General features: G+C 52.9%; 1 protein-coding gene across 4 annotated transcripts in view; it reads left to right on the top strand.

Moving 5' to 3' along the window:
* Nucleotides 1-235: 235 nt before the first annotated feature.
* Nucleotides 236-25,115, top strand: part of RXRA (retinoid X receptor alpha) — a 113,092-nt gene continuing 88,212 nt past the window's right edge. Inside the window, exon 1 of one of the 4 annotated variants that reach the window (XM_088147232.1) lies at nt 236-290. Coding sequence is in view for 1 of the 4 variants with exons in the window: in XM_088147233.1 (XP_088003359.1) it covers nt 682-709 (28 nt within the window). In the remaining 3 variants the exon portion in view is untranslated. The other 3 variants (XM_088147234.1, XM_088147233.1, XM_088147235.1) reach the window with 3 other exon arrangements.

Genomic DNA, 25,115 nt, shown 5'->3' with positions numbered 1-25,115 from the left:
CGGCGCGCGGGAGGCCCGGGCGGGGGGGGCAGGCCGAGGACCGCCTGGAGCCCTCGCCCCGAGAACGGCCCGACGCAATCCCCGTCGCTGCGGGCCGGTCGGCTGTCGGGCTCCCCCTTGGCCGGGCCCCTTTGCAACTGCAGCTCCCGGGGCTGGGAGAGAGAGAGCGACAGACAAGCGGGCGCGCGCGCGCGCGCGCGTACACACACACACACACACACACACACACACAGCGAGCTCGCGGGGCGCGCGCACAGACACCGACACAAGTACTTTAGTTACATTGTTGGGTGAGTTTGTAACAACTCCCTTCGCCTCGGCGTTGCGCACACCCCGTGGGACTGGCTTGGCTCCTCTCGGTTCTGCCTCCGGCGGCGTTTCGAAACGCGTGTTTTCCTCCAAGGAGGGAGAGGGAGAGGGAGGGAGCGAGGCTCCAGAGCCGCGGCGGCGGGGAGGGGGGAGGAGAGCCCGAGCCCCCCCTCCCGATCCGCCAGCGCGACGCAGAGAGACGCGGAAGGTCCCTTCAGCCGGCCGCCCCGGGATCCGCCTCCCCTTCGCCCCCGGCTCTGCGGGCGACTCTCTCGGAGGGCTCCGCACGGGGGGGCATTTCTCCCCCCGCCCCGACTCTTTCCCGCCGCCGATCTCCACGCCGAGGCGCTGGGCATGAGTTAAATCGCGAACATGGACACCAAACATTTCCTCCCGTTGGGTGAGTTTCTGCTCGCTTCTCCTTTCTCAAGAAAGCGGGGGGAGGCTCCGAACAAATGGGGCCCCCGCGCGCTGGGGGCGGCGAGCGGGCGACGGCGCGGGGGGGCGACTCCCTCTTTCGCCCCCCGAGCAGGCCCGGGCGCGCGGGGGGGCGGCGGCGACGGCGGCCGCCTCTGCCAGTCGCGCGAGCCCGGAGCGCTTCTCCGCGCGGCTCGAGAGCGTCAGCCGAGCGCCAGGCCTCGCCGCCGAGCGGAGTCGGGTCCGAGTTCGCCAGGAGCGGCGGCGAGGCAAGTCTGAGGACGCTGCAACTCCGGCCCGGGGAAGCCGGGAAGGGAGGTGGGGAGCCGTCCGGGCGCCCAGCAAGGCGAGGCCGACGTGGCCCCGCGGCAGGGAGCAGCCAGAGCTTCCTGGCGTCCTGGTGCGCGGCTGGGGGGCGCGCAAGCCTTCCCTTCTGGCCCGGCGGGGTTCCCCCGGGCTGCTCGGGGGCGCCGCCGAGACCTTCGGGAGAGTCGCCCCGCCGCCGGCGCCCCCGCGCCAAACTTGCAGCGCTCGAGCTCCTGCCTTCGCGGCCCGGCCCCGCGCCTCCCCCGCTCTGTTCCCGGAGCGGCCGCAGCTTTCGGCGTCGCGGAGCCTCGCGGAGCCCCTTTTCCCGAAGCGGGCCGGGCGTCCCCTGAGTCCCCGGGGGGTGCGGCCCCCGCCTCCAAGCGCGCACCTCGGGGCAGAGCGCGGGCCTTCCTCCGGCAGGCGGGCTGGCCTGTCCATCAGGGTCTGCGCTGGCGAGGGGCGTGTGGTGGGTCTCAGTCCCCAACCGAGCCTGCCGGGGGAAGCGGGGCCTCGGCGGCGGCGATGACGGGAGGGCAGTGCCCCCCTCGCCTGGAGAGGCCGCGGCAGAGCAGCTCGGCTGCTGGACTGGCCTGCGTTGCTCTTTCCAGCTCCTTCGCGAACTCTGCCCCCAAAACTCCGGGCGGAAAGGCCGGAGCCTCGTTGAGGTGTTGTTGACAACTGAGAGCCATCGCCAGGCGCGTTATTTATGTTGTGGGTGCGAAGCAGCGGCTCTTCGGAGTGGGGGGTTGGGGCTTACCGTGGCATGTAAACAACTCATTAGGTTCAAATCGCGTCGCTCCTGCGCTGTCGGTCCTGCTCTTTTGAAAGCAAGAGGGCGGTTCGGATGGGGGAGTGAAAGACAGGCTTTGTGGTGAAACCCCATAGTTCTGTGGCTGATGTTCGCAGGGGATGGCCGTGTTCGTTCTCCCTAGTTTGCCATGAAGTAATCGGCTGCGTTTCCTCCTAATCACAAGCTGTGTGATTAGGTATGATTCAGTGTGACAAGTGAAGCCAGAGTGAAATGAGCCCTGGAAAGTGCACGGTGTGGATGTGCCCTGTGGCTTGGTTTGGAGAGATGCCACTTAGGGCGCATGCTGGCATTTGGTTTACATCGCGACTGATGACCCGCACCTCTGTGAGGCTGATGTGGGATTTAAGCCGGCATCTTGGGGTGACCATCCCATTGGTGTGAATTTCTAATCCAGGTGATGCGAATGGGAACTCGCCAGGTTGGTTGCTGAACCTCTTCTGTGCAGGTGCCCAATGCCGGGGTCCAACACTCCAGAATTGCCCCTGGATGATAATTTTTGGTGTGACAGTTGGGCACAACATAGTAATGGTATTTAGCTTTCATTAAAGTGTAATTCTAATGAAGTAGTTTTGACTTTCCCCCCCCTGCAGCTGTCCTGCCCACAGTCTTGAGTGAGATTGACCCCCTGCTGTGAGCCCCTGACCATGTCAAGGAATGTCACATACCTTACAGCCACTCAGGAAGGAGCTGTTGGCACAGACTGACACTCCTAACTTGGCTGCCCCACGGAATGCTGGGTAGGGAGCATCTGCCTGCCTGGCTGTGGAGTTGCTCTGCTCCTCAGCATTAGCATTTGCTCAGAGATCTTCGCGCTGGAGGCAGCTGAGAGAAATGGGAATTGGGTTAAAGACTCCAGAGTGGGGAATGGTCAGCCTCCCTTCCCTCCTGCACAGCTGGGCATCCAATGTCAGTGCTCTAGTTACACAATGAATTACTAAAATGTTGCTTCAACGTGGAAGATGTGTCCTAGGTTCATCTGGCTCATTTTTCTTTTTTAAACAGACATTGGTGATTGCTAAGAATAAGGAAGCCCCCTTCCCTTTTATATGTAAACAGCGATGGGTCTGTTTGTCTTGCACTGAAGCCAGCTGGTGCTCCTTCCCCACTCCCAGGAGAGAGAGTCCAGCCTCCCAGCCAAGTTGGCATCTTTGCGCACAGGGTGCCAGGGGTTTGCTCACTCCCTCTTTGTGTGGCCAAGGCACAGTTGGCAGCGTGTGGTTCCACACATTGTGGGAACCTGGCCATTGTTTTAGTGCAGGGGGTGACCTGCATTATCCCATTAAGGCATCATCTGGTTGATTCAGTTGGCAATAGCGTGTGGGGGGAACACAGCAGCTGTATTAAGCCGGGTTTAGACTCTTGGCTGAGCCCAGTGGGAGAGCCATGGGGGGAGTCTAGCATGTCCCCCCCCAAAGCACCTCTTCTTCCTGGAGGCTGGACCTTATTTAGACGCCTGCTGGAGGAGCTGGGGTCTCTTTCCAGCTGGAGAGAAACCATCTCGGGTGGGAGGGGGCCCTCTGAGGGCTGGCTTCACCCAACCGGAGTCTGCCAGTGAGGCCAGGGCTGGCTTGGGGAAGAGCCCTCCTGAGCTTCCTTCCAGGCCCGAGCGGGGCTTTGTGGCTCCTGCCCGCTTCCCACCCCCTCTCTGGGAGCCAGAAACTTGAGGAGGACGAATGGCGCGGGGGGGCGCTGGAGTGAGCTGTTGGCCGTTGGGGGGCGGGGCGGGGCCTTCCTCCATTGCGGGAGGGGTCCAGCGGCGGGCCCGCGCAGATGCTTTCCGGCCGCGCCGCGCCGACCGCGGCTTCCCAAGGCCAGAAAGGGGGCGAGGCGGGGAGGGGCGGGGAAGGGAAGCGGAGGGGCCCGCGGCGCCTTCGGGGACTGACGTGGCCTCCGCGGGGCTCGCCCGCCCTCATCGCTCGGGGCGCCCGGCGACTGCCCGCGGCCCCGAAAGCGCTAGATCCGCGGCGCCCCTCGGCCAGCGCCTGGCTTGGCCGCGGTGCGCGGTGAAAAGCGAGGCAGGAGCCGGACGCCAAGCAAGGCAGCCGCCCGGGAGAGAATGCAAGCCGGAGCGGAGGGCATTTGTTGCGGCTCCCGGTGACCCGACTTCGCCGGTGCGAGTGACCATAGGCGAATCTTGGTCACCTTTAACCTGGATTATTATTTAGGATGGCTTAGCTTCTTGCGCAAACCCGGCCTGTTTGATTAGCTTGGGACTCAGGATATGGTGTGAATGCAGCCAGGAGAGCTCTCTGGTGGGTCAGGTGCAGAATTCTGACTGCTGCTGTGAGAATGTCAATCGGGACCTGGGTCTCCTGCCACTTATTCCAGGGAGCAGCCTGGTGCGTATCTGCTTGCTCTGGAGCTGCCCTCCTTGGGGACTTGTGTGTTTGTGTGTGTGTGTGAGGCAGGGGTGTGTGTGTGCCCAAGGCTGCTCCAGAAGACTTGGCCTGACTGGGCAGGTGAGGGACGTGCCTGTGCTGCAGGAGGCTGGACTGGATCCAGCCCCGCTGACCGGCGGGCAGACTTTCTTCCAGAAGCTGGGATCTTCTGAAAGCTGAGCAGGTTTGTTCTGGGACACCCAGCCTGGGCTCAGTTAACATGCTGAAAATGCTCTTGAAATAATTCACCCATTTCTGGGTGTGCGCAGCACGGTGAGCCACGCAGGTTGATATGCAGCACAAGAAGCCACAAAGAATGAACCAAGATTAAAGCTTAGGAAGTTGAGCGTGTTGCAAACATACAGCCGCTGGCTCCACAAAGTGTGCGAATCCAGCCCACAAGTAATTTGGAGGAAGTGGTGCATGCGTGCGTGCCTCCAGCTTTCCTGACCAGCACCCTTGCCTCAAATGCCTCAGCTGGCAGACTTGGGGAAAGTCAAAGATGAGAAAAGAGCAGCTGCTGCTTCGGGTTTTCAGGCTGCAAGGATTGGGGTGTGTGCTGTGTGTGCGCACGCAACATCAGTCTTCTTTATTACTGTTATCAGTTTATTAGTTACTACTTTATTAGTTCTGTCCTGCTTCGAAGTCGAGCTTCCTTTCCCCTCTCAGCTTAGCAGTTTCAAATTTGGACCTCCTGTGAACCAGGATGAAGGGCCGGCTGGCCTTTGGTCCATGAAAGGAAACCTCTTGGCTGTTCCCATCCTTCGCAATACCTTTCAGACGGCTTATAGACTGTGTGGGAAAGGCCAAGGAGCAAAGCCCAGACGGGCTTCAAGGAGACCAAGCCCAGGCTGGGTTTGTCTGTTTTGCCTTGCTCCTTCCACCTGCTCTCCACAGGACCCCTGAGTCTGGACAACTTGGCAGTGTTGCCAAAACTTTTTAGTCCTCTCTTTTAGGAGCAGCTTATCTCCGGACCGGTCTGCGGTCTGCCCTTTCCATTCCTTGCCTTTCTCCCTGTGCTGTTTTGAAGCAGAGACACCTCAGAACAGGGCTCTTATTTCTGGACCAGGGTGATGACCCCCCAACACATCCTCCTTTGGGACAACCCCACTGCCACTGCCTTGGTGGGGAGAGGTGCTGGGGAGCCCTCCCTGCTCCCACAGATGTTCAGTGCTTGGCATCCATGGGGGTGTTCTGCTTTCAAGGGGCATTTTAGCTCCTGTTCTTCACAAGGAACTGGAAGAGCTGATCAGGAAGGAAGTGGATTTGGGGGAAAAGCTCACATAAGCCGGCCCTCCCTTGTTGGGGGGCTGGACCACATCCTCTAGCCCCTTCGCAATTGGGCAGGCTGCTTCTGATCTCTGCCTTGCAAGTCCCCTCAGGTGGACGTCTTAGTGGGCTGAATTGTGGGGTCATCCCTGACTTTAGCACTGTATTCTCTGTGTGGTTGGAACTGATTGCACACATGGAGTACCCCTCCCCTTCTGCCCCCTCTTTCCCTCAGGGTCATTAGTTCAGGACCCCTTTCCTTCCAGCCCTCCTGCCACCCTGCTTTTGCTTAGCCTGGATGGTGTGAATTTTCTGCTTTAAAATAAGAGACAAATGGGTTTCCTTGACCTCTACCTATACAACAAGGATGTTATGTGACATTACTCAGAAATCTTATTCGTGCATTTGTTAACATTTTCTGTAGTGTATTATTCTACTCCTACAGGGAAAATTAAGGAGCTACAAGAAAACCTGCACTTGACTTCTTTCTCTTTAGTTAGATTTGTCATTCTGTTCTTCCTTCCAGATCTCACTTTTTGTTTATTTGTCCAATTTCTACCCGCTGTAATCAAAAGACTTAGTGGGTCATAGTCATATCAAGTTGCACTAAAAATCCACAGTATCTTCACAGCAAGTCTGCCAGGTTCAGAGGAAGGGACTGAACCAGGCAGCTTTGTGGCCAAATGTGGATCTGAATGGTAGTGGTAGAAGGGAGGACAATGTGACCCCCACAATGTGCTGGCTCTTTCGAAGTCCTTGCAATCCAGGCACCTTTTTGACTTTGGATTTCAGATCAGATTGGTGGGGCTGTGGAGATGGAGGGAAGCCTCAGCACATCTGCCTGTCTGCTGAGCCGTGCGGTTTGAGCTTGAGTGCGTGCATTTGGCACGTTTCTGTGTCTACAGTTCTGCACCAAGCGTGAAGCCTCGAATGTCAGGATTGAACATGGAAAGGAGGAGGAGGTGACAATGCAGTTGTTCCCCACCCCCAGAGAAAGTCCACATTCACTTTCCAGTGTAATTTAGCTGCTTAGGGTTAAAAATGGTTTCAAAACAAAGGAGCTCTTTGGTTCTTGGGAAACAGAACCTGTTCTTGATACTACAGAGCTACAGTTTTCTGTATTTTCAACAAAACTCTTGTGAAGAGGCTATCTGCTTGCTACCAAGGGACAGGAAAGCACCCTGATCTGATCTTCATGGAGCACCAAGTAGGCAAAAGCCCTGGATCATGGTCTGTGGAACAGATTGCACAATGTGGACATACCATTGATGGGCATCTGCTGGAAAAGCAGCTTGGGCAAGATTAAAAGGTCCCCCAGATTCCTCAGTGGTCTTGCCAGCTTTTTCATTTTCCAGACAGTTGGAAAACGGGCCAAAGGGATCAGCTCTCCTAGACCTGATCCTAACCGACAGAGGAGTGCTGGATGAAGACTTAAAAGTCTTCCAGCCTTTGGAAGGGCACACAAAGAAACTTTGGAACATGCATGCTTGATTTCAGGAGAGCTAGTTTAAGAGAAGTATTGGGAGGTTCCCATGGACAGAACAAAAGGAGTGTGTGAGGGTTGATCACTTCTCAAAAATAAGGCACTGAAATGCCAACTGCACACCATCCCAGTGAGAAAAAAAGATATGGGGCAGCTTAGGAAAGAGTTGGGTATGTATAGGGCACTTTCAGCTGAGCTAAAAGGGATGTGTGTGGGAAGTGCAGGATGTGTGTCATAATCCAGGAGATGTCCCAGGAGGTAGCTAATATTTGCAGAAAGAAAGTTAGAAAACCTACAGTGCAAGAAGAACTTAAGCTCACAAGGGAACCCAAATGGCCTTTTCTTCTACTGAAAAAAGGAAACAAAGGGAAGGGCTGGGCCCGCTGCTGGGAGAAGATGCTAGGACAATGATAGGTAATGGGGAGAGGGCAGACTTCTCAACTCTCACTTTGCTTCAATCTTCTCCCCAAAGCAAAACTGTGTTCAAATGAACCTAAGCAGAACAATTTGACAAAAGGAGGGTCAGACCAAGATAATTAAGAAGAATTGTGACTTAAGCAAGTTTATGTCCAGCAACACTCCAGTTGCATCCCAGAGTCTTGAAGAAACTTGTGGATGTCATCTTTAAACCTCTTTCTGTGGTCTTTAGAGGACAATAGAAGAAGGGCAGATGTTGTGTCTCTGTTCAAAATGAAGACAGCTACAAACTAGTCAGCTTGATGCTGATACCAGGCAAAAGTGTAGAACAAATTATTAAGCAGTTGGTTCATGAGTATTTAGATAAGAATGTACTGGTTGGCAGGAGCCAGCACGGGTTTATCAAGAAGAAATCATGCAAAATTAACCTGATCTCCTTTGATACAGCGACCAGTTTAGTTGACCGTGGGAATGCAGTTGACATAGTATACCTTGATTTCAGCAAAGCATTTGAAAAAGTCTCCTGTGAGATTCTGGTATAGGTGATGGACAAATAAGGGATGGATTATGCTATCATTAGATATATAGAAAGCTGTCTGAACAATTCAAAGAATGTGTCAAATAGGGAAGAAGTGACCTATGGCATATCGCAAAACATTCTAGGTCTTGTGTCTTTTAACATACTTAATAAATGATTTGGATAAGGGGTGAGAACATGATGATCAAATCTGTATATTACACAGCAATAGAGGGACACAAACACCTTAGATTCAGGAGGATCTTGACAAACTGGAACAGTGGGCAGAAACCAACAGGGTGAATTTCAATATGGGCAAATGCAAAGTCCTACATTTGGATAAGAAAAGTCAAAGGATGTTTAGGATGGGAGGGAACCATACTGGACAGAACTACAAGCAGAAAGGATCAGGAGCCAGCAGGGTGATGCAGCTGTACATAGAAGCCATCTTTGACTGCCTCAACAAGAGTGGAGATCTGGATCAAGGGAAGTTACCCTCTTTCTCTGTTCTGTGCTGGTGAGACTATGGTTAGAATTTTACATTGGGTTCAACAGTTTAAGAAGGACCTGATGAACCGGAGCAACCAAAATGATGAAGGGCTGGCAGGAAAAACTTAGGAGGAACAACTGGAGGTGTTGAACCTGGAGAAGGGAAGGTTCTGGGGAGACACAGGAGTTGTCTTGAGGTGCGTGAAGGGTTGTTATGTAGAAACGGGATAGACTGCGTTGCTGAAACTGAGAATGCTATCATTGTTGGGGATGCTGTGATAGCAAGTTCCTGCACTGAGCAGGGGCTGGACTAGATCTGCAGGGTCCTTCCCACCCTTCCATCCTGTGATTAGGAACCCCCTTTGCTTCCAACCACGTCACACAAATACCTTTTCTCTATTTCTTGTTGGGTTGACTTTGCTTCCGTTCATCTTGTTTCTTCCCATTGTGTCCCTAGTGGTTTAAATGGGACACTTTTAAAAGACACCTCAGCTTGGTCCAGAAAGGGAGAAATCTGTTGGAAGACAGAAGCGGTTTGGGCTCGCCTTGTGCTCTGGGCAGGTGCACTGGGCTCCGATGGGAAGTCATCCCAGGAGCTAAAAAGCAGTGGTTCCCTTGTGGGACGAGCATGAAATGGTGCAGAAACGATGGAATTGGATAAGCTTGGGAGGGAAAATGGCTACTGTCTCCTTCCTTTGTGCTCCAGAAAAGAAAAATGGAGCTGTGCCAGTATTTTTCTTTCTCCCCTCCCCCCACCCCTGCTTAAAAATGGAATTGCTGTTGATAAAATGTGGCACAGGGAGGAGGTGGGAGGATCCTGAGGACTTTTGTTTCTCCTTGTTTGCTCTGATTTTGCTCCAAGTGTTGGAATTTTGTTCGATGCTGAGAGAGACACGGCCAGTCTTTGCAAGTTTGCTCCCCATCTGTTGCCCTGGGCTCAGGGTGCTCACAAGGAGGTGGTGCTGGGCCCATCTGGCAGAAGAGGGAGGCTGCAGTGGGTGTCTCTGGTTGCTCCCTCTCCTGAGATGCCCCCCAAATCCCTCCCCTGTGCCCTGTGTACAGAGATGCCCGCCTTTTTCCTTGGGGGTGCATGCCTGATGCTGGGGAGATGGGCACTGAGACTGGCAGTTGGCAGGGGTACCTTGTTTTAAAACATTCAGATATTAGTATTTATGTTATGCCACCTGGTGTGCTGAGTGCAACATGTAATGGAATGTGCAGATGGGTTCAGTGCTGGCTTCTTCCTTTCCTCTTTTCCGCTACAGATCTTGGTTGTGCTCTGCCAACAAATGCCACCCTCATTGGCTTTTTTTATTGTAAGTAGAGTAACAGTGGATAATGTTTGTCTACACAGCCCTCCCACAAGGCTGCTCGTTCTTCAGTTGAAGTTGCAGCTTGGAGTCTTGCAATAAAGCTTGAATGGACGGCGTGGGGCAAAGGGCGATAGTCGTGTTTACAGACCATCCGAATTTTCAGACTTTTCTCTGGGGCCATGAGGACTAGCGTCTCCAGTTTGCAAAGGTACAAGGTACAATGAAGACGCCTAAGGAGGCGTGAGCGTGTAATGCTCCTTGGGGCCGTTGCTGCCAATCTTTTCCCTAGAACCAACTCAGAACCTTTTCATCTTCCAGAGTATTACAGTGGCTTGCCTGGCAGTTCTTGGCAGAGGGCCTCCCCCTCCTCTGGGGAGCAGTTAGGCAAGTTATTAAACAGAGGTCTCCCCTTGGAAAATGCCTTTGGATGGAGGGGCCGATAGAGCTCCGTAACTCTGTCTTTTCCTTGCCTTCGTCTGGGCTGGGAGATCCACCAGCTGTTTCCTTTCCCAGCCCACCATTTTATTAGTGAGCTTGGAGAACAGTTATTGGGTCTCTGGTGAGAGTCTCTGCCTGACTTTGCAAGGAGGAGCTGGCTGTGCATCGGGGGGAGGCTGCAGCCTTTCATCCTTTGGAGCCTTGCACACCTTGGAAAGCTGGGGGGGGGCTCCAAGAAAGAAGAGGGAAAAGGTGAGGAGGGGGCCAGAGCTCCAATACCCCCACTGCTCCTGGTTTTGTCATCTGGGAAACATGCAGGTTTTGGAGGGAAGGGATGTTATGTAGATAAGCAGACATGGCTGAGCATCCACCCTGAAGGGATCTGTAGCACCTGAGGCCCACTGCCAACGTGAGCACCCTGGTCCTTTTCATGGCACACAGCCATGCTTGCAGAGGGGAAAGCTCCGCAGATGAGGTACAAACTACCATGGTGGAATGGAAGTGCTGTGATCACATCCGTGGTGGCTGTCGCTTCTGGGTCCAACTGCTTCAGCACCGTGGTTTCTGGAGAAGGGTGTCCCCAGGGAGCCATAGCTCTGACGCGGTACGGCTGCTTAAGGTCACAGGCACCAAGTTCCTCTGGCTGCAGCTGTGGCCCAGCTGCTGTCAGGCTTATCCACGAGGGCCAGAAGCATGTCTTGTCTTTTAAGCAGCAACAACTGCTTGAAGTTCTCAGAAAGCTGAATTTCCTGCTCTGCGGCTTTTCTAGTCCTCTGGACGACCTCCTTGGCCAGGCTCCTGGAAGAGACGTCACCTTCCTAAAACGACCGGGTTCCCGACCAATAAAGCCAGGCAGGAACGTGGCGTGGCCAGGAAGAGGAGGAGAGCCCTTCCTTGGGCTTTGGACTAATCGTCTCTGCTGAGAACGACGGAGACGCCTCCTCTGCCTGGGTTTGCCCTACGCCCGGGTTGGAGGGGCCTTCTGTGACGCTTGGTTTCTTCTTGCTTTGAACCCGGTGTACTTGCCCAGACCATCTGTGGACTTATCTGCTCATTAGCCCTTATCGCTCTCCTTCCCTCTTTGGGGAGCGGAATGGCCTCCGGGCCCTGCAGAGACCTCATTAGAGCAGAGCTAATGAAGAGTTCCGGGGGGCGGGGAATGAAGGCATCCCTCGGAAGCTGCCCAGAAAGGCGTGCAGCCCCCAGGCCCTGCTCCAGGAGGAGACGTGACCCTTCCTGGCTGTTGTCCGAGGAAATCTGTGCGGGAATGGGAGGGATTTGCACTTACAAATGGACAAAGCACGCTGGATAATTGGCCTAAATGAGGAAGGAGGACATGTCTTCTGCAGGCTTGGAGGAGCGTAGGCATCCTGGATCACAGTTCCAAAGACCCCAAACCATCCCAGAGCCCAGAAGAGCCTCTTCGGACTCTCTGCAGGAGTGTCTGCTGCTGGATTGGGGCCTCTGGGATTCTCCAGTAGTGGGAACCTGGATTAGTCTGGGCATGGGTGAATAAATGCTAACACATGAATCACTTGTTCAGGCATAATTTATCTGAGTGCAAGAATTGTGTGTTTGTTGACTTGAGTTATGGCAATCCAACCTATACCTAACAGGGCTCCTCTCACGCTGCCTCGTTGCCCCCTTGTCCCCAAGGGAGAGTGCCCTCCTCAAAGTAGGCATGTAATTTCTCTGAAGCTTTTCTCCGCTTGCCCCTTGCCATCCTGAGGCAGGGTTTGCTGGAGATGCTAGGAGCTGGATCTAGGAGGTCTAAGAATAAATGGAGTGCCCCATTGCAGGACTGTCCCCCCCCGCCAAATTCTGGAAGGCAGAAGCTGTCCTAGAAAGGGAGAGGGCTACCCCAGGAGGAACAGACCTCCCAACTGAATCTGAAGCCGCTCCAGGATGTATCCTTGAGTGGGTTCCACTTGGGTTGGAACTTGGTGGATGGATTTGCCTCCAGATATGCAACAACCATCCGGTAGCCTCTTTTTCTGTAGGAGGTGACCCAAGATGGCCAGAGGCTGTGTGGGGAATCCTTTGATAGGCCATGAGCTCAAGGGATAAATAAATAAAGCATTTCCTTCTGTGTGAAAGATACAGAGAGCAGGGCCATCGACTGCCTTCTTACCGCATCCCTATATCACTTAAGGCTTCAGCGTGTGGCGTTTGCCTGGAGACCCTGCTTAGCACATTTACTTTTCCCTGGTCAGCCAGGTTACATGGACCCTGGACCTGAGGGGGCCTTTGCTCTCTGCCCAGCTCCGGGGAGATGGGCAGGACTGGGAAAGCAGATGGGGCGTCTGGGTTCCAAATGGCGCCCCTCGACCTCTTCGCCGTGTGCGTGCTGCTGGGCCAGAGGCAAGGAGCTGGGCTGAGTCAGGGGAAGGCAGCCGCGGAGGAGCCTTTGACGGGGAAGCCGGAAGTGGGGCTTCTCTTGCTGGGGTTTCCATCGGCCTCAGGCGGGGCTCTGATTTCCTACTTCGAGGGGGAGGTTGGACTATGGGCGTCCAAGCTGGCCCCAAACCAGGAGGGCACTACCCCTCTCCTGGGCCTGCGTGGGCCTTTTGGGCCCCAAAGAGCTTTGCCAAGGGTGAGGGTATGGCTGCAGCAGGAGAGCCAGCGGAGCGAGGCCCTGTGCGGGAAGGCCATTGCCATTTCAGGGCCCTGGCTGTGGGTTTCCTGGCGTGGTTGAATGCTTCTTGCATGCAAAATGAAGAGATGCCCCCATCCCGCTGCCAGGGATCCGGGAATTAGTGCGCAGCTCTTGAAGGAGAAATGCTGCGATGCAATTAGAGGGGCTGAGATCCCTTCAGGTGTGCCTCATCCAGACAGAAAGCGGGAACTGGAGGGATGGAGAGCAGAATTGCTTGTCCGAGGAGGCTGCTGGCACCCAAGGAGGAGTCAGTGGCAAATCCCACTGGGCTTTAGCAGCCTCAGGCTGTGCAGCATGGCCTTTGGAGAAGCACATTTAGTTTTTGTGAGGGAGGCGGATCGGGAATCTCCCAAAGGGATGCTGTGGGCTGGCTGGGCAACCAAGGGACAGATGTACCCCCTGTACCTGAGCGGGGCAGAAAGCAAACGCTCCAGCGCCTGGTTAGCAGAATTCTGCCTGTGGAATGGCTGGGCATGGCTGCCCCTTTCTGGGTTGGCCCAGGCATCAGCATTTGTTGGGGGAATCTCTGCCCAGTGCCATGTGGAGGAGCCTGCAAAGGTATGGGCATGGTTTCTTTTTCATGGCAAGGGTGAAGCTGAGGAAGTGGGGGGGGGGGAAGGGAGCTGGTGGGGATAAAAAGTATTTTAAATCAGTTGTAAGTAAGTAATACTCCTAATTTTGTTGTTGTTTTTTGTTGGACATGGACAGCATTTCTGAGAAGGCCCAGAAGAGTCAGAAACGTTGCACTGCCATTCAGGTTATCCTTGGGCTGGAAAGCTAAGCAGGTTGATGCTTGGAGAGGGCTCCCAGGGAATCGCCCAGCTGCAGGGAGGATTGGAGGAGGACGAGGCAAGCCATTTCCACAGGGCTGCTGAGAAAGCAACTTGGAAGTCAGGCTTGGCTCGAGGGTCTCCTTGCTGTTTTCACCTCAGCCAGGGCCGATCAGCCTTCGCCCCCCCCTTGGAGGCTGTGCCCGTTCTGCCTGTTCTTCGTCAGCTCTGTTGGACAGCTGGCTTCTGTTTTGCTACTTGGAAACTGGCCAGCGGGATTGCTCTGTTTGTAGAATCAGAATGGAAGGGACCTTGAGGATCATCCACTCCAGCCCTTTCTGTAGTGCAAGGATCCCCCTCCCCACAGCATCCCTGGTCGGTGCCCGTGTAGCCTCTGTTTAAAATCACAGGTGAAGATTGCCAAGGCAGCTGTTTGTTTCAGGAACGTTTCTTTATTTTCTTTTTTGTGCCTCCAAGTCTGTCTTGACTCCTGGCGACTGCCTGGACTGGTCCCTGCAGCCTTCTTGGCGAGGTTTTTCGGAAGTGGGTTTGCTTTTGCCTTCTCCTTCTCAGGGCTGAGGAGAAGGACCGGCCAAAGTCATCCAGTTGGCTTCGTACCCGAGGCGGGACGAGAGCTCACGGTCTCCCGGTTTCTAGCCCAGTGCCTTGACCACTACACCACACTGGCTGTCTTAAACATTTCTTACCATTAGGAAAATGTTCTTGATGTCCAACAGTAATCTCCTTCCTTGTAATGTAAACCCGTCGTCTCTTGTCCTGTCTTCTGGAAGAACGGTGAATAGTTCTGCCCCATCTTCAACATGGCAACCTTCAAGCTCTAGAAGTCAGCAGCTTCATCTCTCCAGTATTTACTTCTCCAGGCTAAATGCATCCAGCTGTTCCTCAGAAGTTCCTCCTTCTTTATCATCTCTCTCCTCTCTCCTTCCTGAAATCTGATGCCCACAACTGGATGCAATATTCTAGGAATGATCTGACCAGTTCAGAATAGAGAGAAACAAGAACTCCTCTGGTTCTTGGCATAGTAGTTCTGTTGATGTAGTCTAGAAATTGCATTAGCTTTTTCTACAGCTGCATCACATTGCTGCCTGACACTCTGCTTGTGATCCATCAAAACACCCACCAAGATGGGTAGGATTCTTCTCACATGTACAAAATCCCAGTAGGATTTTCCCCCATCCTATACTTATGTCTTTAATTTCTTTCTACCTGAATGAAGGGCTTTTAATTTGTCCCCACTAAAATTCCTCTTATTGGTTTCTGTCCATTGTTCCAGCTTGTCAAGATCCTGGATCATGTAACACTTGGATTTGTTGCTGTGTGCCCTTTGGGGCATTCAAATTCACCATTCAAATGACTCTTTAGGTTTCCAGTTCTCATGCCCTTGAGTGTAAATGTGAGACTATGCAAAGAGTAGCTTGTGCAATGTCTGTTGCGATCATCAGCTATGGGTTCTGCTGTGTAGGAGCCCGGTCAGTTGCTGAGTGCCAAATGAAGAGAAACTCTGAAAGCTCCTTGTGCCAAGTCAGACCAACATGGACAGAGTCGTCCATGCTGAGCAATTCAGATGGAGGCTTTTCAAGCCCTGCCCAGGAACATGGACTACAGAGCTTTGATTCCCCACTGCAGCAGGATCAGCACTGAGTGGCAAGATCCCTGCATGGTTTCTGGGGTCCTGTGTAGGCAAAGCTGGTAGTTGGTGGGCTTCAGGGCTAAGGCCCCTCCCCATTCTCTAACCTGCAGCTTCTCCACTGCTCATCCAGCCCTGCCTTCAGAGTCCCAGTTTGCAGCCACTGGCTGCTGCTTCAGGCTCAGCTGAACAGCGGCTTTGTGGCCGTGGGCGCCGGTGGCTGTTTTTCCATCTGTGAGGTTTGGCTGAGGGCAAATGACAAACCGTGTGATGATGTTGTCCTGCAAAGGTCTGATGCAAATACACGATTGCAGCATTGCAGGATCACATCATTGCATGAGTATCATCATGCTGGCGTCATTGCAGCTTGCTCCGGCTGCTGCTGGAGGGGGTGAGGCGTCCCATTCTCGCCTCGGCTGTCAGCCGGAAACTGTGTTTTGGCTTCCTTGCGATGCAACTTCTTAAGCTCAGAACCTGCATTTTGAGGGTGGGCTTCAGATTTGGTTTAGAAAGGCAAGCCTGTCTGAGGCTACCCTAACCAGCGGTAGGAAAGGGCTCCATAAGCTGATCCTGGCTGGGCTGCTGGACGCTCTTCTGTGCCCTTTGGACTCCTCCCCATGTTTGTTCCTGTGTTGTTAGACGGCCCTGGGCCGCCGTGTTCTTCTCTTGGCTGCTGACGGGTGTCCTTGCTGTGCCGAATGTTGCCTTGTTGCTTGTGCCCCACCCCAGGACATTCCAAACTCTGTTGCAGAGGAGATGTTTGAAGACCTGTTTTAGCGCATGGATCAGCTGCCTGTCTGTGAAGGGACACTGCAGCATTCCAAGACGCTGATGCGTGTTGGAGTCACAGGCTGGGCAAAAACAGATGGATCCTTCGCAGCAGTTGACGCACTGCTTTGAGAGAAGCAAGGAAGGTGGTGGTGGACAGGGCAGATCTGAGGATGAAGGAGGTGGCGAGCGGGAGGGCCTGGGAAGGCTGGGGGAGGACAGGGTATCTCTGGGGTGATCCCCAGTGGTTTGAGAGGCCTTATTTAGACTTCGTATGACAAGTGTTGGACTAGCTTTTAAGGGAAGCATGGATTAAGGCTTGTGTTTCAAGTTCCAGCAGAGAATTCTAAATGTGCTGTCCCAGTTTTATTGCACTGGTGCAGTCTCAAAGGTGTGAAACCTGGACAGAGCTACTCATCCAATTCAGATGGAACCTTTTATTGCAAATGCACTTGAATTCTTACACCTCCCTGCCAAGCAGGCCATTTAAATCAGAGATCCCTGTTCTCAGTGACCTTTCCAGTAAAAGAAAACCTGGGGAGGCGTTGGACACTCTGCCTGGCAACCCCTCTTCTTCCACAAAGTCCACACCCAAGGGCCACAGCAGTTGTGGCAGCTGTTTGGGCAGAGGGAAGGCAGACTTGGCCGCTTGCTCTTTGCTTCCACAAAGGCTCACGTTTCACCAGTGTTTTAAGTGGCAAGTGTGTTCTTCTGTCCTGGTTTCCTGCGAGACAGAACAAACTCTTGTCGATTGCCTTTTGTTCTCGTCCTCCCCACCCCTTGGTGCAGAAGATGTGCAACCAAATGACTTCCTGTCTCGTGCTTTGAGGAGGTCAGATCACTTGGGGCGGATTCTGTCCTCCCATCCTTCCTTTCTGGGTGTGGTGCGAGGACTGCCCTTCCACATACAAGGGAGGCCCTGAGATGGCATCAGAAGGGACCCACTGGATCCCCCGTGGAGCCAGACTGGGGGTTCTGCGTAGCCCTGCACGTGCTGGGGTTGCCTGGGCAGTTCCTCCTTCATTGCTTCTCGGACTTTGGGAACTAGCTTCCAGGTTGAATCTGCATTCAGACAACCTCTCTTTGCCCTTCTGTTACCAAACAGGCCCTTCATATCTCATGTTGTAACACAAGGGCGTTTGGGATCAGTGTCCCTGAGCTAGTTTTAATGGAGGGCTCTGTAGATGAGGGCAGATAAATCTAGTCTGCTTTAGGCACAAAGCCAGCCGGATGACCTTGGGGCAGTTGCTTCTCTCAGCCCTGGGAAGAAAGAACTGGCAAACCACTTCAGAAAACCCTTGCCAAGAAAACTGCAGGGACTAGTCCAGGCAGCTGCCAGGAGTCCAAAATCGACTTGAAGGTGCTCCTGTGGAAAGCGCTCCTGTCTTTGTAAAGATGTACTGAACTGTTAGGACATCTGTACTCCTGTGCTTCTAACCTTGGGTCATCTGTTGCACACAAAGGCTGCTTTGCTTCCTCTGCATATTGGGAAGAGAGAAGTGATTGAAAGCAGGCATGGTCAGAGCACTGACTCTTTCAGAGAGGCAGTGAGCAGCCTCTTCCTTGGCACTTGTGTTTTGACTTACAGAGCTCTTTATCTGAAGCTTTGGTTTCTCACTGTGTGTTGGTGACTCATGTGATTTGGACCTTGTCAGGACCAACGTGGGCAAAAAGAGAATTTTGCCACAGTGGCGGACCATGGGTCCTGAAACCAGGTGAAGACACCTTTTGGATTCCACTCTCATCCTCACAAAGCTACGTCAACGAGATCAGCTTACTTAACTTTTCAGGGGACTAATTAGTTCCTTGGCAAAGTGCTTGGAGAGCAAGCACTAATTAATTGGCATTATTTATGAACACTCCCTTGGGCCTCTATTTCAGGAAAGGCGTTTGTGCCACGAAAGGCAGCTTTCCTCCTGGCTGTTTCCTCCGATGCTTTGCGTCGGCCTCGGATCAACCTTCTGGGGCAGGTTAAGTGTGGAGGCAGCAGCGTAACTCAAGACCGACACGCACCATGCTTGCCTGGGGATTGGAAGGTGATCTCTCCACATCCTCACTGTGGTCCATTAAGTGGCAGAATTGTGTTGGGGGGGTCGGGGGTCAAGGGAGTAAAGAAGAGATCCTGTGACAGGGTGGTTAACCTTTGGTCACTGCAGTTTAAAACGGTGGGAGGGGAGCACGAGGGCACAGACCGGCAGCAGCCTCCTCTTGGCTCTCTCGCCAGACCTGCCTCACGGGGGTCATCCAAAGTCAACAACTGTACAGTCGTGGAAAGCCTGCAGGCCAGGAATCTCATAGGAATGTGATGTGTCTCCTACCACGTGAGGTGGGCTGAGTGAGAGGATGGAGAGGGAGGGCCTGGCAGAGGAGGAGACTTGTGGACTACAGGATTTGTGGCAGAGAACATTTTAGTGGAAAGGATACAGTTTGTGCAACCAAGAGGAGAGTTGAATAGGTCAACTGTGCCCCTTCATGGGCTCTTGTTACATCCTCCATCCTTGCACATTTATTTTGTTTATCGGTGGCTTCCCATGAAGGTACAGTCTGCCACATTGTTGGGGTAGAACAGAAGCAACTTCTGTGCCCTAAAGTTGGCCCATGTTTCCTGCCCCCTCACCCTGGCAGAATTGCCTGAAGGGCTGTTCATTGCAGGCCGACCTCTAATCCAGGTAGAAGCAGCCAGTGGAAATTAAGTCAGGCTGTTTGCAGTTTTCTCTGGAAAGTGATCCGTCATGTCAAGAGCGGGGTTGAAACAGAGGTAGGCCGAGGATTGAGTTCCCTGGAGATGCCTGTTGACCCATCGATGACCTGATAAGGGCAAATTGCCTGGAATTCCTTGTCTGTATTGACAAAAGTCCCCAAGATAATCCTCTTTTGATCAAGCCTCAGTTTAAGTTGCCAATCGGTTTTGAGCAAAATCTCAAGATGAGTTTTGAGGTTCTTGCTCAAGAAAATCATTTGAAGATATTCCAAGAAGCTCCTCTGAGAAATGTCACTAGTCCTGTTGGGAAGTTGATAAATGTGAAGACTTCTTGAGTAAAGCTTGACTCCTGGTGATGCTTGAACATAGTGTCGGTTTTGGTATAGATAGCTGGCCGTTGCCTTCTTCTGCATTTAGCTGATGCCCCTCCCCAGGTCTTTGAGGATGGAAACTGATCAGGTAACTCTGGAGTTCCTCAAACTTTGGACAGCAAGATAAGAATGTGCAATGCTTCTCCTTAAGAAATGTGGTTAGTTTTATGATGCAGTTGATTATGATTTTGTGGCATTAAAAGTTTGATAAATAAATAAGTTGCTTAAGTTGAAATGCTGAGATAAATTTGTAGGTCTGGAAAGAAAAATCCTTGTCAAGAGATTTCTGCCAACTGTTTTCCTAGGAACAGCTATCTTAATTCTCTGTGGTTAAGGCTGTGAAAGATTATGGGGGAGGGTCTCTATTTTTTAATCTGTTCACATGTACCCTGTACACATTGTGTTGGGCTGCAATCTATACACGCCTATGGGTTGTACTGTTGTACCCAGTTGGATTTACTTTTGAGTAAACGTGATGTTAAGAGCTTGGATTGGTGACTGGGTGGTCAAATGCTTGCCAGACCCTTAAACTCCTATAGCTTTTCCAAGGGCACTGGGAAAATTTCCTTGATCCTTCCTTATGCTTCCTCCCGGTCTTCCTCTTTGTCCTCTTCCCTGAGAGGCTGGTGCTGTTGGTCCTCTGTAAAAAAGGAGACGAGAGCCCAAACTTCCAGGTATTGATTGGTTCAGCTTATATGGTGGCCTGCTTGCCAGGTCGCTCCATATTGCAGGGAAGAGTGGCCCTTTCCAGACTCACTCTTTCCATCGCTGTCCATGGGGAAAGTCGGAAGTGAGCTGATTTGGACAGCAGACCAGTTGGACTTGGTTGAATGTATTGTTTGGGTTCCCAGTTGTGCTTCACCACACTTCAGGGTGGCTGGTGGGTCCCCAGGATTAGGCTTTGCAAATGTCCAGAGAGTTTCCTTGATTCTGCATGAGGCATATTCTCCCTTCCCCTTTAAGAAGGCCAGGAGGCTTCCTGCAGGCCAGGTCCCAGCGGCCTTCCCCCTCTTCCCCCTCAGCCTCCCGGTAGCAGCTTATTCCCTTTGACTGTAAAGAAGCAGCTCCAGGTTCCAGTCGCTGTTGCACAGACATCCGTCCCTCAAACTGCGTTTCCCCACATTGGCGTTTTTTTAAGGCGCGCAGCAGGCATAGGAGGATGTGGTTACATTTTTCAGATGTCTTCCCTGGTTTAGGTTACCATATCTGGTTGTGGAAATCTGAGTGGCCCTTGGGGGGGCAGCAGAGAGATACGGAAGCACCTCGCTTTTTGCTGCCATCTGATCGGCGCCTGGACTGTTGGAGCCCAGATCTGGTAGCCTGGTAGAAAGGGAAGGCGAGAGAGAGAAGGAAGCGTTGGAAAGGAAGCGCTTCCTGGCCCCGCTCTTCTTGGCAACCCCTGACATGCAGCGCTGCGTTGTTCTGTTGAAGCTGTTCAATAATAGTGAATCTGCTGTGGGTCTGTGGGGTTGTAGGCCCCCACACTCCCGTTTTTGCCACAGAATCGGAAACTGCATCAGCCCCCAAGGAGCTGTTGCCAGCAGCATATCCGGGTTTCCTTCCAGATCTGCCTGGATTCGCCCCTTCCTGTAAGTTGGCAGGGCCAGCCTTGTTTGCAGAGATGCTGGGGGAGCAGAAGGGCCCCGAATCCTCTGGAGGAGGCGGAGGCGCAAGAAGGAGGAGGAGGGAGCCAGGAGGGGCCCTGAGCAGGAGCGGGATCGCGCTTGCTCTGCTGGGCCCTGGGGAGCAGCTGCAGGCGGGAGACCTCGAGTCTGTCAGCGTGGCCTAATCGGCCAGCCCCAGCCCCGTTCGTTCGGCGGACGGGGATGACAGGCTCCAGGATGGGAGGCCAAGATAATGCGCGCCGGAGCACGCGGAGCTCTTCCTTCTTATCGGGGCTGGCTGACCATTTTCCATCAAAACGGCCCTTGATAAGAGGGGCCTTTTCAGCACGGAGCGGGAGGGAGGATTTCCCTTGTGGGGCAGCCGGTGGCGCCTTGTGAAATGGAGGAGGGGGCACAGCCGAGGGATGCAGTTGGCGTCCAAGTATGGCGCTTCACACTTCAGCCCAGCCACCCAAGAGAGTTTGCAAATCACAGTTTGTACAACACGCTGCACTCATATAAACCATAATCTGGCTTAAGATAGTGGCCTGGGTCACACAGTGGCTGATCTCTCAGAACACACTGAAGTGCCAGTTCTGTTTTGTCTCCAGTGGCCTGCAAGCTCACAAGCAGCGCATCAGCACATCAGCGCATGATAGTCAGTTGGATGAATGGCCACTGCCGATCGGTTACTTTCTAAAAAACCCACGATTCTGCTAGAAAGACAAGATTCTGCAATTCAGCCCTTTTTCTGAAGCACCCCCTGACCTGGGGATGCCAGATCCATCCTGCTGGTTCCTCATGGCTCTGCCTGGCCTGCCGTCCTTGTTTTCTGGCAGAGGGTTGAAACCCACCTTCTCTCCTCCCCAGCCTTCTGCCACGTTGATTCTGATTTTGGGGCTCCTGGTCTCTTCATGTAGGTGTGATCACCCTTTCCTGCACCGGCGATATTAACCAAGTCAGATACTACCAACCCTTAGGGATTTCTTTAAAAAATCGTCTGTCGGAGATCCAGCCAAGGTCAGCCCCATTTCTTCTCGGGAGCCGGAGCCAACTGCAAGGAAGGATGAGGATGAGAAAGGGCCCCGGGCCTTGCGTGGCACCACCAGCATTGGCGTTGAGTCCTGAGCTTCATGTCCAACTGGCTTGAGCTGCCTTGTCCTCTGTAGACCCTGGTTCCCTCTTGAGCAGTTAAGAGAAAATGGTCTCTGTGGACTTTTCCAGGCCTGACAGTTGGACAATAAAACCATTTATCGTCCCTGTCAGTAAGAACCCCTTGTGCCGCACCCCTGGGCTTGGGGAGTGGTCCTTAGGAGGACATTTCAACAATCCTTCCTACTTGGGGGAGAGGTGGGCATCTTCAACTGGACATGCCAGGTTACCCTGGCCAGTTGCATCTGCTTGTTCCTTGGAGGGGTTGTTTTCCAACCGCTCCCCGGGAAACCTGGTAGTCTTGGAAAATGCTTTGCACTGAGAGGTGGGGAAAGTTCCCTGAAAAATAGCGCCCATCCTGTGGGTCATATCTGCAGGGGCGACCCTGGGAGCAGCCATGCTCCAGGCCGATGTCGGAAAAGATGCCTTGATGGTCCTACGTCTGAGGGAGGGCTGCTCCAGAACAGGTCCTCCAGAAGAGCGTGCAGCACGGCAGGGCGGTGTGAGCTAGCAGGAAAGAAGGATTGTCTGGAGGACAAGAGTGGAAGTAGTTGATGTGGGAATTTGGAGGGGCCTCTGAGGGGTGATCATGGACCAGTCGCAAGGCAAGCCTGCTTGTGGAGGATTAACAGTGGCGATTGGTACCGCTGTCCGGGGGCAGGAAACGGGGAGCCAAATCCACCACTCTTAGCAGTGCGGAGCCCCTCAGTTCAGGAGTGGTGCATAAACGGGCACAGATCGCACGCTGGGTCAGTCTGAGCCGCTGCACAGTATAGTGTGTTTTATGTGCAGTGTTTTATATAAACACCTAATATTCTTAATATTTATTTGATTAAATTCCCAGGATGAACTACTAATTGCTAGGAATGCATCAGACTAACAGCAAATGAACAAAAAATCACATCGTGTTTGATTGCGGCTTACATTCCAAAATCTCAAATCTCTTCTGTTTTCCCTTAACACAGCCTTTCCCAAAGTTGTACCTGCCAGATGAATCTGGTCCTACAACCCCCGTTATCCCCAGCTAGGAGAGCAGCCAGCCTAGTTGGGGACGATGTTCTCTAACTTCAAGCAGCATTAAGGCCTTCAGGTGGAAAGCCGGCGTGCGCAGGCCGTCCAGGTGCTGAGGCGGCTCCTGGCCTCTCTCGCCACAACGTGTGCAATTTGTGTGGATTTAATGTCTGGTGGAACCACGGGTGGGACAGATGCTCACCTTCTCATTTTACTTGGGGGACTGCCTTGTCCGAAGAACATCTGCCCTCCCCACGTGCTCCTCCCAGGTTCCTCTCTTAAATCTTGTATCTTATGGGACCCAGGAAGCCTGCCTTATCTGGGTTGTCTGGAACAGTCTCCCCCTCCCATATACGGCAGGTCCCAACTCTGCCCACCTTAAGAAAGCCGTTAAGACCTGGCTCTTCCCCCCAGCAATAGGGACCAGTTGAGTGAGCAGCCCCCCCCCTTGTTGTTTTGTTATGGTGCTTGGTCGCCATTTTTTATATTTTGTATTTTATGTTTATATATTAATGGTACGTGGTGGGTTTTTTGGGGGGGGTATTGTTTGCTTTTTGTTGTATGCCAGCCAGAGTGACACAGTTTGAGTTGGACAGCCTTATAAATCTAATAAATAAATGGCTGGTGTGGGTCTTCCGGGCTGTGTGGCCGTGTTCTGGAAGTTTTGTTTCCTAACGTTTCGCCAGCACCTGTGACCGGCATCTTCAGAGGGCAGGAGCACAGACAGGAGCAGTTCTCTCTGTGCCCAGTTCTGTCTGTGCTCCTGCCCTCTGAAGATGCCGGTCACAGGTGCTGGCGAAACGTTAGGAAACAAAACTTCCAGAACACGGCCACACAGCCCGGAAGACCCACACCAGCCATCGTATTCCGGCCGTGAAAGCCTTCGATACACTAATAAATAAATAATAATAAATAAATACACTAATAAAGAAATGTTTGCCAAGTGGTGATGCACAATCTTTCCATTGTGGGAGTTGCACCCTGAAGTTTCTCTTAGGAGAAGCTGATGTTTTGCCCCCAAATTTGGGAGGAAAAGAAGAAGAGAGAACTCTCCATCTTACAACAGCGCAGCCGGCATTTCCTCCTCCCCCGCAGTGACTGTTCTGCATGGGGGAGGGTCAGCCCACCTGTGGGTGCTGGCACTGGGTGCTTGGCCCTACCCAACTCCAGCCTGTTACCAGTGCAGGATATGGGACGAGGAGTAGTAGCAGGGGGAATAGTTCTGCTTGGACGGGTGACTCTGCATGGTCTCGTTCATGTTGACGTCAGGGTCAGCTGTGGAGAGGGAAAACGGGGGCGGGGGGGGCAAGAGCGGGAGGAACAAAGATTGAAAAATGCTGAGTCCATAGAGTAATTTGAGAAGAGGAAGTGGGCAAAAGCCAGCTACTTCCGAGAGACCGGTGTGCGTTTTGCTTTCTCTTCCTGGAAGGGAAACTGTTTAATGAGGTCCTGGTGCCAGTGCTGGTTGAGAGCAAGAATAAACGTCAGGCCTTGTCTGCAGCATATAAAATGGAGGAGAGTAGGACAAGAAGTAAACCCTTGGACCCCTTTCATAAGAGAAGAAATCCCTCCCTTTCATCCAGGGAACAGCACTGTGGTCCTCCCTTGGCCAGTCCTCGAGAGCTGCTTCGCCTAGACCACGTTGGGGAAGCGTCTTCTCAGGAGCATTATCTGCCTTCTTCACTGTCCCCATGAAGAACAGGGACTGGAGAGCAATTCTGAACAGGGTTCGTCAAATAGAAAATGTTCAAGGTGGGGATTTTAGATCAATAGCACAGGCAATACTAGTAGACAATTTGATGTAAATGAACCTAATCAGAAGCCTGTCTTCACATTCCCCCCAGACCAGCTTTCTGAATATTTCTCAGGTTCAGTTATGACAATCTATTTCAGTTCAAGACCATATGCTTTGGTCTGATGTTGGCCCCCACCATGTTCACCCCAGGTGATTAGTGGACATCTGAAGACTTGGGCTATGCACAGGTATCTAGACATTCTACTAATGAGAATCACTTCCAAAGACAGAGCAGCATGTACTCTACAACTCACAATACTTTGCAAGACCATAGATTTGTCAGGAACATGGTCAAAAGCTTGCAGTCTTTGTCCAAATACTACACTCTTCCTGTGATTGAAGTGTGCAGTGAACCCATATGGCCAATCAGAGAAATTGTTGCGGCACCGTATCTGACAAACATAAAGCTGGTTTGTTTCCAAGTTACAATGATAGCCTCAATCACTCACTTCTGTGGGTGTACAGGTAGTCCTTGAGTTATGACCACTCACT

This window comes from Python bivittatus, unplaced genomic scaffold, assembly GCF_059951505.1.
Source record: "Python bivittatus isolate LINGU-HERP-01145 unplaced genomic scaffold, Pbiv_v1 ctg000160_np1212, whole genome shotgun sequence".
In the NCBI taxonomy this organism is placed as follows: domain Eukaryota; kingdom Metazoa; phylum Chordata; class Lepidosauria; order Squamata; family Pythonidae; genus Python; species Python bivittatus.
Note: the sequence above shows the minus strand (reverse complement) of the source record. Positions and strands in the feature narration are given on the sequence as shown.